Source organism: Mercenaria mercenaria, chromosome 17 (assembly GCF_021730395.1).
Source record: "Mercenaria mercenaria strain notata chromosome 17, MADL_Memer_1, whole genome shotgun sequence".
In the NCBI taxonomy this organism is placed as follows: Eukaryota; Metazoa; Mollusca; class Bivalvia; order Venerida; family Veneridae; genus Mercenaria; species Mercenaria mercenaria.
Genome location: NC_069377.1, coordinates 54482521 through 54498508, shown reverse-complemented (window position 1 = coordinate 54498508; position 15988 = coordinate 54482521). Strand labels below are relative to the sequence as shown.

At 36.2% G+C, this 15988-nt stretch overlaps 1 protein-coding gene across 12 annotated transcripts in view; it reads right to left on the bottom strand.

Annotated features, from left to right (window-relative positions):
• The window catches only part of LOC123536773 (liprin-beta-1-like), a 172050-nt gene that overhangs the window by 30401 nt on the left and 125661 nt on the right, over positions 1-15988 (bottom strand). For 11 of the 12 annotated variants that reach the window (XM_045320186.2, XM_045320183.2, XM_045320184.2 and 8 more), the window contains 6 exons: positions 13915-13976; positions 13069-13153; positions 12188-12294; positions 11616-11676; positions 8273-8397; positions 6555-6747 (listed from right to left, as the gene is read on the bottom strand). In XM_045320186.2, coding sequence (XP_045176121.1) covers positions 6555-6747; positions 8273-8397; positions 11616-11676; positions 12188-12294; positions 13069-13153; positions 13915-13976 — 633 coding nt within the window. The remainder of the gene's footprint in view (positions 1-6554; positions 6748-8272; positions 8398-11615; positions 11677-12187; positions 12295-13068; positions 13154-13914; positions 13977-15988) is intronic. The other variant, XM_045320187.2, reaches the window with a different exon arrangement.

Sequence of the window (15988 nt, the reverse complement as noted above, 5' to 3'; positions counted from 1 at the left end):
CTATCAAATGAAACACTGAATGCTGTACATGTATTGTGAAAACTTAAACATTTGTGGGGGACTAATTTTCATGTATTTCAATGGCTCCCATCAATCCATGAAATACAATTCCTGCAAACATACACAACTGCTAATTATTTCAAAATTATTTTATTGAAACCATAAAATTTTGAGCTAACGAAAATAAAATTTTGAACGCACCATGAGAAAACCAACATAGTGCATTTGCGACCAGCATGGATCCAGACCAGCCTGGGCATCTGTGCAGTCTGGTCAGGATCCATGCTGTTTGCTAACAGTTTCTCTAATTGCAATAGGCTTTGAAAGCAAACAGCATGGATCCTGACCAGATTGAGCAGATGCGCAGGCTGGTCTGGATCCATGCTGGTTGCAAATGCACTATGTTGGTTTTCTCATGGTGTGGCTCAATGATTTCACAGCATTACAGAGCGAATTACTTTGCCAAATTGTCACTGTATGAAAAAGATTAAAGTTTGGGTAAAGTGTTCAAAGGAGCAAAATGTATGTAGAAAGCATGATTATTTGATGAACAATCTTTGTTCTTTTTCATGTAGTAGCACTAAGTATGCTCCAGTAACACTAAATCTAGAAGAATGAGTAAATTTACGAATTTATAGCAAAGTCTGACAAACCGAAAACATCCAATGTCCCTACCTGTGGGATAGGTAGTACAAAGCTCTTCTCAGTAAGCTTCATAATTTATTTGGTAAGTTTAATAATGTCTGTATATATTGTCCTGGTCTAGAGATAAGTCATTGTTGAAAGGTATCGCAAATTTTAGGGAAAAGTGAAGCAAGTCACTAAAAGTATGCAAACTAAGTACAGGTTTAGTTTAGTGCATCCTCTTTGGCCAATATCTTAAGATACTCAGAAGTTTAGCCAATGAGGATACTTTAGACGTTATTTCAAATTCAAGCCAAACTTTATAACCTTCCACAGTTGCAAAAGCAGGTTTTTTTCCTTCTAGATTACTACTTTACTATTAACAGTTTAAATACGTACCTTTCCCTGAAAAACAAATATTATTTCAAAACACCATACCATACCAGTCAGGAAATTTCGAAGTAAGTTCAGCACTGAACAGATTTTCTACTCTTTATTTTGGTGTGTGTTTTTTAAAATTCTGATGGAGGATGCACACATAAGGTGCCCCTCAAAGCATTATTTCATGCAAAGGCAGGCACCTGGGTTGAATGAACCACCGACCTTCAATAAGCTGACTTGGCAACTTCCTCACATGAGTAATTGTATGTCCCAAAGTGAGGTTTTGAACCCACAACTGTGAGAGGTGAATGATTCAAAGTCAGCAACCTTAACCACACAGCCACAGAGGCCCCTCTCCATATAAAGAAAAGGAGATGATGAATGACCTTAGACAAATTGTAATCAGTCTACGATCTTCAGAGAGAACAAAGGCTTTGTCTAAAACTTGAACCAATTTCTTCCCAATTTACCATCTTCTGCTGTCTAAAAAAACGTTTGGTTTTAAATATAGTTGGTGTTTGCAATTTTTATATTCATATGCTACACTTAAGACTGGTATGGTAGGGGGAAGGATCCAGCATGGAAAGGTCAGCAGTATTACACCAAGTTTTTAACTGATACATATATGCTCAGTGATGTTAAAGCAGAATATAATGTATTACATCATTAGCAACAGAGAGGTTCTGTATATGTAATAGCATTAAAATCAGAAGAAAGTTACAATGTTATATGTATAATAGTAATAAAGTTGCAAGCATCTGCATATATGTTTGTGTAATGTCAATGTATACAAGTAAGTCTTCATATTACAAATTCTCAAAGGCTAAAAAACTATCTGGATCCTTCCATATTATCTTTTATCTAACATGAACTGAGCTCACGAAAGTTTCATTCAACCGAATCAGTCCTTGATAATTAACAGTATATAGAAATTTTGTAGTCTAATTCACATCTATAAATAAAGGCCTCTACTCATAGTTATAACACTGATTATGAAGATAAGTTCGAGAATACAACTTTGCCATTTGTCCATTTTAAGCCTGTGCTCAAAAACAATAAATTGGGTGCATGCAGTTTAGGGGTCAAGTAATTTTACTCAAATCTCTGAAATACATGTAAATACCGAGTCCCGTTCATTATCTGATTAGGATTAACTTTACATTAGATATTTTGAAATGTAAATATACTGATTCACAAAGACCAAATACCCGTAATTTCACAAATAATAGTGATAAATACATGTACTGGTCATTTCTCAGATAAAGAGATAAATACTGGAAATGTTCCGACAATAAATTTTCTTATTCCTTTACATAATAAGGTCATGGAGACTATAAAACTCAAGTTTAGAGACCGGCCTCAAAATGGTGTCATACCATTGGTCAATTTGAAAATTTTGTTCACGAACTGCCAATCAATGACTGAATTTTGAAACTTGTCTCAAACCTGTTTTATAACCTTCGGCCCACATAGTTAAATATTTTCTCAATGTCAAAGTTTTACCCTACATACACCATGCACAACAAATACACACAGATATGTGCATGTATAATAAATACTCTAAATTAAATCAACAAAACAAAATAAAAAGAATATCTGACTAGATTTTTCTGATTTATCCTTCATGATAAAACAAGATATTTCAAAGTCAAGCATGTTTTACCTTAAAATTTTCAACATGGAAAAAAAACGCTTCTCTTTCCCAAACAAACTTGTATACCTAAACCATTCAATTTGTTGTAATATTTCATAACTTATCTATGTAATACAGTGAGATTTTACAGATTTGTACAGGAACAAAATTATGAAAATACTAATCTTCGAAATCAAATTTTTTCAATGTCTGAAAAAAAAGAATATCCTGGATCTTTTTCATGAGACAAGTTTCTACCTCTCACTGTGAAATACCTTGCAGTTTTATCTAAAAAAAAATCTAGCATCTAACTTTGTGAACACGCAAGATGCACAAAATTCAGGCATATCAAATCTTGATTCAATCCCATAACTTGTATGATATACCTTCTGATTTTTTTTCTGCTCAAATAAATCACTGAGTTGGCTGTCTTTAATCTATACTGATGTAACTAATAACATTAGGATTTATAAAATAAATACATCATAACCGCATGTAGCAAGCTCTCAAGGAGATTATTTCAATAGATAATACTGGTTCCTGTTTCAGTCTTCTCTGTTTAACCTTTACACTGCTAAATTTCTAAAATGGACTGATCTATCATTCAGATTGGGCAGTACCACTTGTTATTCAAAGGGGTGTTCACATAAAATTTTCTGACTGACTAGCATGATCGGCCTGCATAGTTATGCAGGCTGATCTTTTGTCTGCACTGGTCGCAAAGGCAAAATCACTTGCCGCCAGCAGGTTCCTCTGTTTAAACAGACACTAAACTGAGTAATAAATATATTCCTGGGGAACTACTTTTTGTGGACTTTGTGATTGCATCAATCAAAGATATTAAATCCCAAACCAATAAATAAAATTCCTATAGAAGCTGAAATACATGTACACTAATATGTACACCAATGAAATAGCCATGAGACAGCCATTTTGACGAAAACAACCAAATTTATAGATTAAGGTGTTTTATTGGGTTTTAGTCACACAGACACAATTTAGGTCATGTCAACTCTTTCAGCATTTGATGGCACAGAAAGTCCCAAGGTGCCGCTCAACACATTATTTCATCAGTAGCGGATACCTAGGAAGAACCACCAACCTTCTGTCAGCCAGCTAGATTGATTCGTCTTATAAAGAATTCTATACCAAAGGAAGATTTCAAATGCCTTTTGTGAGGGGGCAAGTGATTCAAAGCACTTGGCCAGGAAGGGCACTGTAAATTCTCACTTTACAAGATGATTTTTGTCATTAATATGCAAAGAATTAGTACCCTAGAAGTTTTTCTATCTTCATTATCAAGTAATAAAATACTATGGTGCAATTCCTTAATCTTTCAAATTTCTTAAACATAACAAAAATAGAAGTTTTCCTCAACTGAGAGTTCAGACAGGTGAATTCCAGATTTGGTAAGTTAATAAAACCCTATCACATAATTTACCAAGACAGAGAACTTTTTTTTAACATGAAATTTAAGATTTACAATGATAAATATTATCCATATCAAAACATAGAACCCTAGACCCTCAGAAAAAACATCACCAGGTTCCAAGTACCATACCATTAGATTAATAACCAACTGGTGTTACCTACACAAAAATAGACACATCTAGCTGTAATGAACTAAGCCAAACAGAAGAGGAAAATAAATAAAACCTAAGCATTGTATTAAAGAAAATAAACTTCAGGCCACGATTTGCAAAGTTATGGCCCTTTTAAAACCAATGCATAAATAAATTTATCAGAACAAACAAGAGATCACAGAGTGATCTTGGCGCCCACCAATGTGCCATTTTTGAGTGTTCCAAATTTCAAGACTTATTGACTAGCTCAAGGTCAAATTTCATTTCCGTACACATCACAAATCTATGCATGTGGTCCAAATTTGAAGCCTGTACCTTCAAAAATGTGAAAGTAGGTCACTAGGTCAATGTCAAGGTCAAAGTTTGTTTCGGTATACAAAACAATGCATGTGGTCCTAAATTTGAAGCCTGTAGCTACAGAAATGTGAAAGTAGGCCACTAGGTCAATCTTAAGGTCAAAGTTCATTTCGGTACATAAAACTATGCAAGTGGTCCAAATTTGAAGGTTGAGTTTGAGAAATGTAAAAGTAGGTCACTAGGTCAAAATCCAGGTCAAATTTTACTTCGGAATACAAAACTATGCATGTGGTCAAAATTTGAAGCCTGTACCTTCAAAAATGTGAAAGTAGGTCACCAGGTCAATGTAAAGGTCAAAGTTTGTTTCAGTACACAAAACTATGCATGTGGTCCAAATTTGAAGGCTGTAGCTTGAGAAATGTAAAATAAGGTCACTCGGTCAAAATCAAGGTCAAATTTTATTTCGGAATACAAAACTATGCATGTGGTCCAAATTTGAAGCCTGTACCTTAAAAATGTGAAAGTAGGTCACTAGGTCAATGTAAAGGTCAAAGGTCATTTCAGTACACAAAACTATGCAAGTGGTCCAAATTTGAAGGCTGTAGCTTGAGAAATGTAAAAGTAGGTCACTAGGTCAAAATCAAGGTCAAATTTTATTTCAGAATACAAAACTATGCAAGTGGTCCAAATTTGAAGCCTGTACCTTCAAAAATGTGAAAGTAGGTCACTAGGTCAATGTCAAGGTCAAAGTTTTTTTCGGTACACAAAACTATGCATGTAGTCCAAATTTGAAGGCTGTAGCTTGAGAAATGTGAAAGTAGGTCACTAGGTCAAAATCAATGTCAAATTTCATTTTGAAACACGAAACTATGCATATGGTCCAAATTTGCATGATGCCTGTACCTTCAAAAATGTGAAAGTAGGTCACTAGGTCAAAATAAAGGTCAAAGTTTTTTCCAGTGCATAAAATTATGCATGTGGTCCAAATTTGAAGGCTGTAGCTACAGAAATGTGAAAGTAGGTCACGAGGTCAAAATCAAGGTCAACTCATGTCAAGGTTCATCTTGCCACTCAAAAATATACATGTGGTCCAAGTTTGAATGTTGTAGTTACTGACAAGAACATTTTAAAAACTTTTCCCTATATAAGTCTATATGAACCATGTGACCCCCGGGGCGGGGCCATATTTAACCCTAGGAGGATAATTTGAACAAACTTGGTAGAGAACCACTAGATGATGCTACATTACAAGTATCAAAGCCCTAGGTTTTGTGGTTTGGACAAGAAGATTTTCAAAGTTTTTCCCTATATAAGTCTATGTAAACCATATGACCCCCAGGGCGGGGCCATATTTGACCCTAGGGGTATAATTTGAACAATCTTAGTTGAAGACCACCAGATGATGTCACATACAAAATATCAAAGCCCTAGGCCCTGTGGTTTTGGACAAGAGGTTATTCAAAGTTTTTCCCTATATAAGTCTATATAAACCATGTGACCCCCAGGGCGGGGCCATATTTGACCCCAGAGAAATAATTTGAATCATCTTGGTAGAGGACCACTAGATGATGCTTCATACCAAATATCAAAGCCCTAGGCTCTGTGGTTTTGGACAAGAAGGTTTTCAAAGTTTTTCCCTATATAAATCTATATAAATTATAAAAATAAACAAAGGGCCATAACTCACTCATAAATTGTTGAACCAGTCTGATTTTCAGGGGGACACAACTAGGGTACCAATACATCATTCTGACAAAGTTTGGTCAAAATCCCCCCAGTAGTTTCTGAGGAGATGCGATAACGCTAAATTGTTAACAGACGGACGGACGGACGGACCACGGACGCAGAGTGATTTTAATAGCCCACCATCTGATGATGGTGGGCTAAAAACAATTAAGACATTAGTGGACCAAGACACCGTTTGTTAGTCTGAGAGGTTACGTCAGTTATATACTGGTAACGGATACATATATAACACATGCTGCGAAACGCATTCTCAACAGTATGCAGCAGGCATATACTGTTTATTCCGTCACCTAAATTTGGGGCCGAACAACTGCGTTTCGTGGATTTAATTCGTAGAAGGGCTCTCCCAAAGGATGGGAAACCGCGTGATCTGCGGTGCTCGCGGTCATCTTCCTTATTTCTGACAATCATTTCCTTGGGTAACGTACCATAACTGCCGTTCCGTTTTACTACATCTGTGTGTCTCTTATTAGCAGGGGGAGTCTGAAATTAGAAAAAAAACCTTGTGAGTTTAAATTTAAATTTTATTCTCAATATAAAAACAAGAGCACCGCCTTGCGGGTGCTGACGCTCATCTGATTTTTTTTGTATAATAGAAATATTGTCCTACCCATGATTTTCTAAGTCTAAAAAGGGCCATCATTCTTGCAAAAAGCAGGATAGAGTTATGTTTCTTGATGTACAGTGTCCACTTATGATGGTGAAAAACTGTTGCAAGTTTTAAAGCAATAGCTTTGATAGTTTATGAGAAAAGTATACTTAAACATAATACTCAACCAAGAAAATGATTTTCTAAGTCCAAAAGGGGCAATAATTATTGCAAAAAGCAGGATGGAGTTATGTTGCTTGCTTTACAGGGTCAGCTTATGATGGTGAACAAGTGTTGCAAGTTTCAAAGCAATAGCTTTGATAGTTTAAGAGAAAAAGTTCACCTAAACATAAAACTTAACCAAGAAATCTGATATTTTCTAAGTCCAAAAGGGGCCATAAATCTTGCAAAAAGCAGGATGGAGTTATGTTTCTTGATGTACAGGGTCAGCTTATGATGGTGAACAAGTGTTGCAAGTTTTAAAGCAAAAGCTTTAATAGTTTAGGATAAAAGCTGACCTAAACATAAAACTTAACCAAGAAAACTGATTTTCTAAGTCCAAAAGGGGCAATAATTCTTGCAAAAAGCAAGATGGAGTTATGTTTCTTGATGTACATGGTCTGCTTATGATGGTAAACAAGTATTCCAAGTTTCAAAGCAATAGCTTTGATAGTTTAGGAGAAAAGTTGACCTAAACATAAAACTTAACCAAGAAATCTGATATTTTCTAAGTACAAAAGGGGCCATAAATCTTGCAAAAAGCAAGATGGAGTTATGTTTCTTGCTATACAGGGTCAGCTTATGATGGTGAACAAGTATTCCAAGTTTCAAAGCAATAGCTTTGATAGTTTAGGAGAAAAGCTGACCTAAACATAAAACTTAACCAGGCAACGCCGACGCCGACGCCGACGCCGACAACCGCTCAAGTGATGACAATAACTCATCATTTTTTTTCAAAAAATCAGATGAGCTAATAATATCTTCCGTACATCTGGATTTCTAAATGAAAAATTAACAGTATATTTTATCTGGTTTCCCATTTTCACGATTTTTCCAATAAATTTCAGAATAATCGTCTAGTCAGTGCAGTAAGACAAGTTCTAATTGTTTTCCAAACTCTTTCCAAATTGGCAATGTCCCATCCACATTCTTTGTAATGTAAGATCTTCAATTTTGATCTAGAAAATGGTATGACCAGATACTTCTTACCGTGAAAATGGTATGACCAGATATTTCTTACCTTGAAAACAGTATGACCAGATTGAAAATGGTATGACCAGATACTTCTTACCTTGAAAATGGTATGACCAGATATTTCTGACCTAGAAAATGGTATGACCAGATATTTCTGACCTAGAAAATGGTATGATCAGATATTTCTGACCTATTAAATTGTATGACTGGGTACTTTATATGTACCTTGTGATTATTTTTTGTAATTTCTTCCGCACTATTAGATCTCTGTATCCGTCGTGTTGGTTTCACTGAGGCTATAGTAGAGGGTGGCGAGGTCAAGTTACTTCGTGGTTCAGAGAATGAATTCACTGAAAACACAACAAAAAACACCATTTCTTAACATTCATGCACTACACTATATATGTATATATATATATATATATTGCAGTTATGTGACAACAGTTAGTATTACAAATCATTGGTATTTTCTATCAACACTTATGTAACAGAATTTTAAGATAAGATGTCTTTGATAAAATCTTCTGGTATTCATAGGGTTAGAAACTTGTAAATCACAACAGAAACAAGAGATCACAGAGTGATCTTGGCGCCCACCAATGTGCCATTTTTGAGTGTTCCAAATTTCAAGACTTACTGACTAGCTCAAGGTCAAATTTCATTTCCATACACAACACTGTGCATGTGGTCCAAATTCAAAAGCTTTAGCTTGAGAAATGTGAAAGTAGGTCACTAGGTCAATGTCAAGGTCAAACTTTGTTTCGGTATACAATCCTATGCATGTGGTCTAAATTTGAAGCATGTAGCTACAGAAATGTGAAAGTAGGTCACTAGGTCAATCTTAAGGTCAAAGTTCATTTCGGTACACAAAACTATGCAAGTGGTCCAAATCTGAAGGCTGTAGCTTGAGAAATGTAAAAGTAGGTCACTAGGTCAAAATCAAGATCAAATTCTATTTTGGAATCCAAAACTATACATGTGGTCTAAATTTGAAGCCTGTACCTTCAAAAATGTGAAAATAGGTCACTAGGTCAATGTAAAGGTCAAAGTTCATTTCGGTACACAAAACTATGCATGAGGTCCAAATTTGAAGGCTGTAGCTTGAGAAATGTAAAAGTAGATCATTAGGTCAAAATCAAGGTCAAATTTTATTTTGGAATACAAAACTATGCATGTGGTCAAAATTTGAAGCCTGTACCTTCAAAAATGTGAAAGTAGGTCACTAGGTCAATGTGAAGGTCAAAGTTTTTTACGGTACATAAAACTATGCATGTGGTCCAAATTTGAAGGCTGTAGCTTGAGAAATGTGAAAGTAGGTCATTAGGTCAAAATCAATGTCAAATTTCATTTTGAAACACGGAACTATGCATATGGTCCGAATTTGACGCCTGTACCTTCAAAAATGTGAAAGTAGGTCACTAGGTCAAAATCAAGGTCAAAGTTTTTTCCAGTGCACAAAACTATACATGTGGTCCAAATTTGAAGGCTGTAGCTACAGAAATGTGAAAGTAGGTCACTAGGTCAAAATCAAGGTCAACTTATGTCAAGGTTCATCTTGCCACTCAAAAATATACATGTGGTCCAAATTTGAAGGCTGTAGCTACAGAAATGTGAAAGTAGGTCACGAGGTCAAAATCAAGGTCAACTCATGTCAAGGTTCATCTTGCCACTCAAAAAAATACATGTGGTCCAAATTTGAATGTTGTACTTATTGACAAGAACATTTTAAAAGCTTTTCCCTATATAAGTCTATATGAACCATGTGACCACCGGGGCGGGGCAATTTTTGACCCTAGGGGGATAATTTGAACAAACTTGGTAGAGAACCACTAGATGATGCTACATTACAAGTATCAAAGCCCTAGGCTTTGTGGTTTAAACAAGAAGATTTTCAAAGTTTTTCCCTATATAAGTCTATGTTAAACCATATGACCACCAGGACGGGGCCATATTTGACCCTAGAGAAATAATTTGAATCATCTTTGTAGAGGACCACTAGATGATGCTTCAAACCAAATATCAAAGCCCTAGGCTCTGTGGTTTTGGACAAGAAGGTTTTCACAGCTTTTCCCTATATAAATCTATGTAAAATATAGAAATAAACAAAGGGCCATAACTCACTTATAAATTGTTGAACCAGTCTGATTTTCAGGGGGACACAACTAGGGTACCAATACATCATTCTGACAAAGTTTTGTCAAAATCCCCCCAGTAGTTTCTGAGGAGATGCGATAACGAGAAATTGTTAACGGACGGACGGACGGACAGACGGACCACGGACGCAGAGTGATTTTAATAGCCCACCATCTGATGATGGTGGGCTAACAAAGCCACAGGAATGGTTATGTAAGATATATATAATGACAAACAGAGGAGAAAATTTTACACAAGAACAAATCATCAAGCTGCTTCATCGATCAGTCGGTACCTGAAACAATACTGGGAGGCTCCCCTAGGATCTTATTAAAAGACAGGTGGTTGTAATTTTACCAAAATTATGTTGTTTTTTCCCACCTCTAAAAACCCACTTAAAATAAGAAAATCCCTTTGTAGTTGCTCAAACCCACTACTGTCAGACATGATAATGCAGTCAGTCACTTGGCCATGGACTCCCTTATTTACCAAACCAACAGCAGTGAAGGGCAAGTGATTCAGCTAGTTATCTGGTCACAGAGGACCTTTTCAACCAGCCCATAGCAGGGAGGGTCAACTGATTCAAAACCAGTCATTTGGCAACAGAGGCCCTTTTCATCCGTATGAACAAACAACCTAATGTAATGATTTTTTTTTCTTTTGCACTCAAAGGGATATAATCCCCTTTCGAAGGTTCAAAGTATTATCACCTAATATTCAATGGTACAAAAAATGGTAATAGATTTCAGATAAAAAAGTCAAAAGTACTCAATATCATATATAATGCGGAGGTGATTAGGTTCCTACAGTGTCAAGTGTGATAAGGTAATTGTCCATCAAAAGAGATACCTGATTATTTCTAAGAATAAAGCATTTAAGTATCTTCACATCTCGCACTATTTATTTAACATTATATAACGTTCTTGGATAAATATTTATTCTATCATCCTGAATAACTACTTTATATATAATGAGTTTAACAGATCAGGAGATTTTTCTGCCATTATCAAATAATGCAATCACAAGCCTACAGAAAAAACTAATTCCCTTGCTGACTTATCTCACAATTTATTTTTCAGCCATATACATCATTACACTATATAATTAATGAGAAATCAATGAAAAATAATAAATAAGGACTTAATGATAAAAACAGTCACAACCTGACATAAATTTGAAATGTTTTGTTTCCTTAAGATGAATTTAGCAAACTGTGGTTAAAGACTGAATGTCATGAAATAAAATTTTAACAATTTCTCTTCCACACATCAGACCAAAATAACGACCTTTAACCTTTGGACATGAAGGGTATTGCTTCCCCTAGAGAAAGCTGTATAGGTTACAAAATATGTACCATTTTTGGTATTCTATTACAATGAAATTTGTAGGGCAATTTATCTGGCTCAATGTTACTGTACTGGCAACTGATACAAACCTGGTGTACTGGTAGCACTTGGTGAGATACTGTAATTTGTGAGTCCTTTATGATCATCCATCTGAAATACAGAAATTATCTTGCCTGAAAAACAAATCTTAAAAGTCTTATCTAAGGGCTGCCTGTCATACAAAAATATCCTCCATACGATGGCTGGTTGGAGGGAACTGTGTAACTAGAATGTAATTTTCATTCTCAAGGACACTGTGACCTTGACCTTTGACCTACTAAACTAAAGGCAATTTTCTGCCATTGACCTCAGCAGTATCCAATTTTGGCCTCTAAAACTATAATAGTAGTCATATAGTGACAACTACAAATCCCACCATCAAATTTGATGGACATGATCCAAGCATATACCAGTTCCTGATCTGAAACCATTTTCAGTTTCCAAATCTTGCCTACTCACCTACTGACCATAGGCAATCATCCTAGGATATTTGATAGTCATATACCCAAGCATTCTCAAGGTACTGACTGGAAAACAAATGGTTTACGAAGACCGACCAGTACAAAGAAAAGAGTTTGCCCCTTCTTGCTAAATTGGTTCATAGCAAGGACAAAACATTAACCTGGTAGGGTCCAGTATCAGTGGTTCTGGTGGTATCGTTGGTCACTGAAGGTGTTGTTGAACTTGTTGAGCTGGTGTCATCTTCTGTTCCCAGAATTTCATCCAACACTGAAATAAAACATATAACAAATTTTGATAAAAGGTGACTGCATTATCACAAAACCTCCAGCCTATTAATGTTGAAGCATCTGATTTTGTCAGCATAAAATTTGGTTCATTCAGCACAAAACAACAGTTACTATTTCACAGGAACAGAAGTTTGTTGATTTTAAAATGTAAAGATGAAATACTGTGAAACCCATACTGGGACTGAATCAATCTATGAAGTTAATTCACAACAAACAAATGTTGCTCATTTGTTTTACCTTCACAATTTCGAAAACCACAAATTCATGCCCCCACAGAAAACCACAAATTCATGCCCCCACAGAAAACCACAAATTCATGCCCCCACAGAAAACCACAAATTCATGCCCCCACAGAAAACCACAAATTCATGCCCCCACAGAACTGCCTTTTGTATGAAATCATGAAGTTAATTGATTTTGAAGTAAATATGAAATTTCTTTGCTGAGAATAATTTTACAGAACAAAGTATTTAAGAAGTCCCTCATGCATAGTAATGACTTCAAAAGTATGTAAAGACTGACCTAACATTCTGTGAAAATAACACCCGAATATGCCAACAATAGTCTCTTCACTTTTGACTTTGCAAGGAAATATAATGAAACACAATGCCTTACATGAAATATCTATTACTTTCATACCCTCTTACGGGAACCTAAATCACATCATCCTGTCAAGACTAAAAAACACTAAAACTCTATAAACAATGTTCATAAGTAGGAAATAGTGGGAAAACAATGAATAAATCTGTCTTACTTTTACGTCCCTGTGCTTGTGCTACCAGCTCCTCTATTTTCTTGTAACGTCGTAATATTCTACGTAATTCCTCCAGTCTTTTGTCCTGTTACAGAAAAAAAAGATTAATTCCATGGCAACTGAATTTACTTAAAAAAGAATTCAGCCAGTTACGTATTAAGACCAGGTTCACTTATAACACAAACATAATAGGAGTAATCCTTATCAAACTAGAATTACCTTAAATTACAATTAAGTATTAAGACAAGTATATTGGTGTGGTTGTTCTGCATTCAACTTCTATAATTAAGGTTTTGTTGAAATCACTGGTGTGTGTACCATTAGAGCATGGTCTCCCTTCCTTAGTTACGAATACCAGTTTGACAATTTTACGCTGTTGTTTGATTTTAAATCACACTAATATCACAAGAAAGGTGAGGAGCAATGAGAAGCAAGGGAAGTCAGCAAGCGTCATCACTCAGATAAAAAGGCCAACCCTCATCACTCAGTCACTGTGGTCAACCCTCACCACTCTGCTAAAGAGGCCAACCCACACCACTCTGCCACAGCGACCAACAATCATTACCCAGTCAAAGAAGCCAACAATCACCATCAAACCACCTAGGGCAGCCCTCATCACTCAGCCAAAGAGGCCAACCCTCACCACTTGGCTATAGAGGCCAACTCTAACCACTCAGGCACAACTTAACCGCCAACCCTCATCATTGGCCACTGTAGGCTACCCTCACCACTGAGCAATGGAGACTTTTGAATACTAGTTTCTGAAAGTGCTTTAACTACAACATAAGGACTTTCTAATCAAATTTATTACAGGATCTTTAACACTAAACTAGTATCATGTCTTACCTTTTCAGCATTTGAGGTCATTAAGGCATCAACGGCTTTCTTTAATCTCTCTACTTCATACTCTGAAATAAAAAAAAATTCACATATCATACTGTACTATATGTCACTTAAAGTTGCTTTGGTTTGGTTTCAAACAAATTACTCAACACATTTTGGAGCAGGTAAGGGTTAATCTAATAAATTATCTAGTAATCTAATCATGTATTTTGTAATTCTGGATAACTTGCCTGTACTAACTTGCTGCAAACAAAGTAATTAAAGTATTTAAAGCACTACACTGTCAGTTGTAAGGTTACAAGTATGGTCCTCCATAGGCCATGCAAAAGTTCTTTGTGACAATTTCATCAATGATAATAATTTATTCTGAAGTAAGTGGTTTATAACCAAGAACACTAGTTAGAATATGTAAAATAAATATGGAAAAAACAAACACAATTTCCACATGGAAAGGGTTCATAGCTTTGCCCAAGGATCAATCATACAACCTTAGGGCATGTGGACTGGATGTCTAAAGCTGACCTAACTGACAGGTGATCAAACATTACGTTTTGAAACAAACAACCTTGTGGTTGTGGAATGGTAGTCAAAGCTGCCTTGCCCAAGAATCAAACACAACCTTTTGGCACATGAAATGGTTGTCTAGGATTGCCCTGAATTATCAGGAATTCAACATGCCATATTGGGGTATGTGGAATATTAGTCTAGAGCAGCCTTGTCAAGGGATCCAATATACAACATTGGGAATGTGGAATGGTAGTCTAGAGCTGTCCTTACTTACCAGGGATCCCACATGCAACCTTGGCATATTTGGAATGATAATCTAGAGCTGCCCTTACTAACCAGGGATCAAAAATACAAACTTGGGGCTTTTGGATTTATTTATTTTGTTGGGTTTAACATCGCACCAACACAATTATAGGTCATATGGCCACTTTCCAGCTTTGATGGTGGAGGAAGACCCCAGGTGCCCCTCCGTGCATTATTTCATCACAAGTGGGCGCCTGGGTAGAACCACCACCCTTCTGTAAGCCAGCTGGATGGCTTCCTCACATGAAGAATTCAATGCCCCGAGTGAGGCTCGAACCCACATCGATGAGAGGCAAGTCATTTGAAGTCAGCAACAAGGGGGCTTGTGGAATGGTAGTCTATAGCTGCCCCTACTGACCATGATTGTAACATACAACCTTACATGGGAACAAACATACCTTGGGAGTATATGGAATGGTAATCTAGAGATGCCCTTACTGACCAGGGATCAAACATACAACCTTTAGGCTTGTGGAAAGTCTAAAGCAGTCCCTACTGACCATGAATATAACACACAACCTTACAAGTTATCAATCATACAGCCTAGAGGCAAGTGGACTAGCAGTCTAGAACTGCCTTTACTGACAAGGGATCAATCATACAACCTAGGGGCATGTGGATTGGCAGTCTATAGCAGCCCTACAGACCATGGATCACATTTAAAATCTTGGGGCATGTGAAGAGGCAGTCTAGAACTGCCATTACTGACTAAGGATCAAACATGCAACTTTGGGGCATACTGCATGGTTGTTTTAAGCCGCCCTAACTGAGCAAGTCTGACAGGCTGTACTTTGTTTAGCTACTAGTATTTGTAGCAACAAAATGTAAATTCAAAATATAGCAAGTAATCTTTAGAATAGAGTTTGAAAGAATTAAATCATTAAACAAAACAGTACATCTGACTGAGAGTGAGCAGTGCTGTTCTTTCAATCAAGTTCCAAAAACAAAATCATACTGACAACAGTCACATCAAACTGGGTTGAATCACTGCATTCAACAATACATGCTGCAATACTTTCAAAGTTATTTTCCCCACTGTACATCCAAACTTTTCTAAAATCATATTATGCCAGCAGTTTTTATTCCTTTTTTATTAGTCATTTTAGATATACAGCAGCTGTATGCTCTTAGCATCTTACAAGTGAATACTACTTTTACACCAGTGACTGACAACTTCCCTACATGTAGCTTTTTTTTCTTTGATAAGAAGTTACCTCTGGTAAAAGGAGGCAGTGTCAAAGCAAAAATGTATGTTTTTCCCAATTTT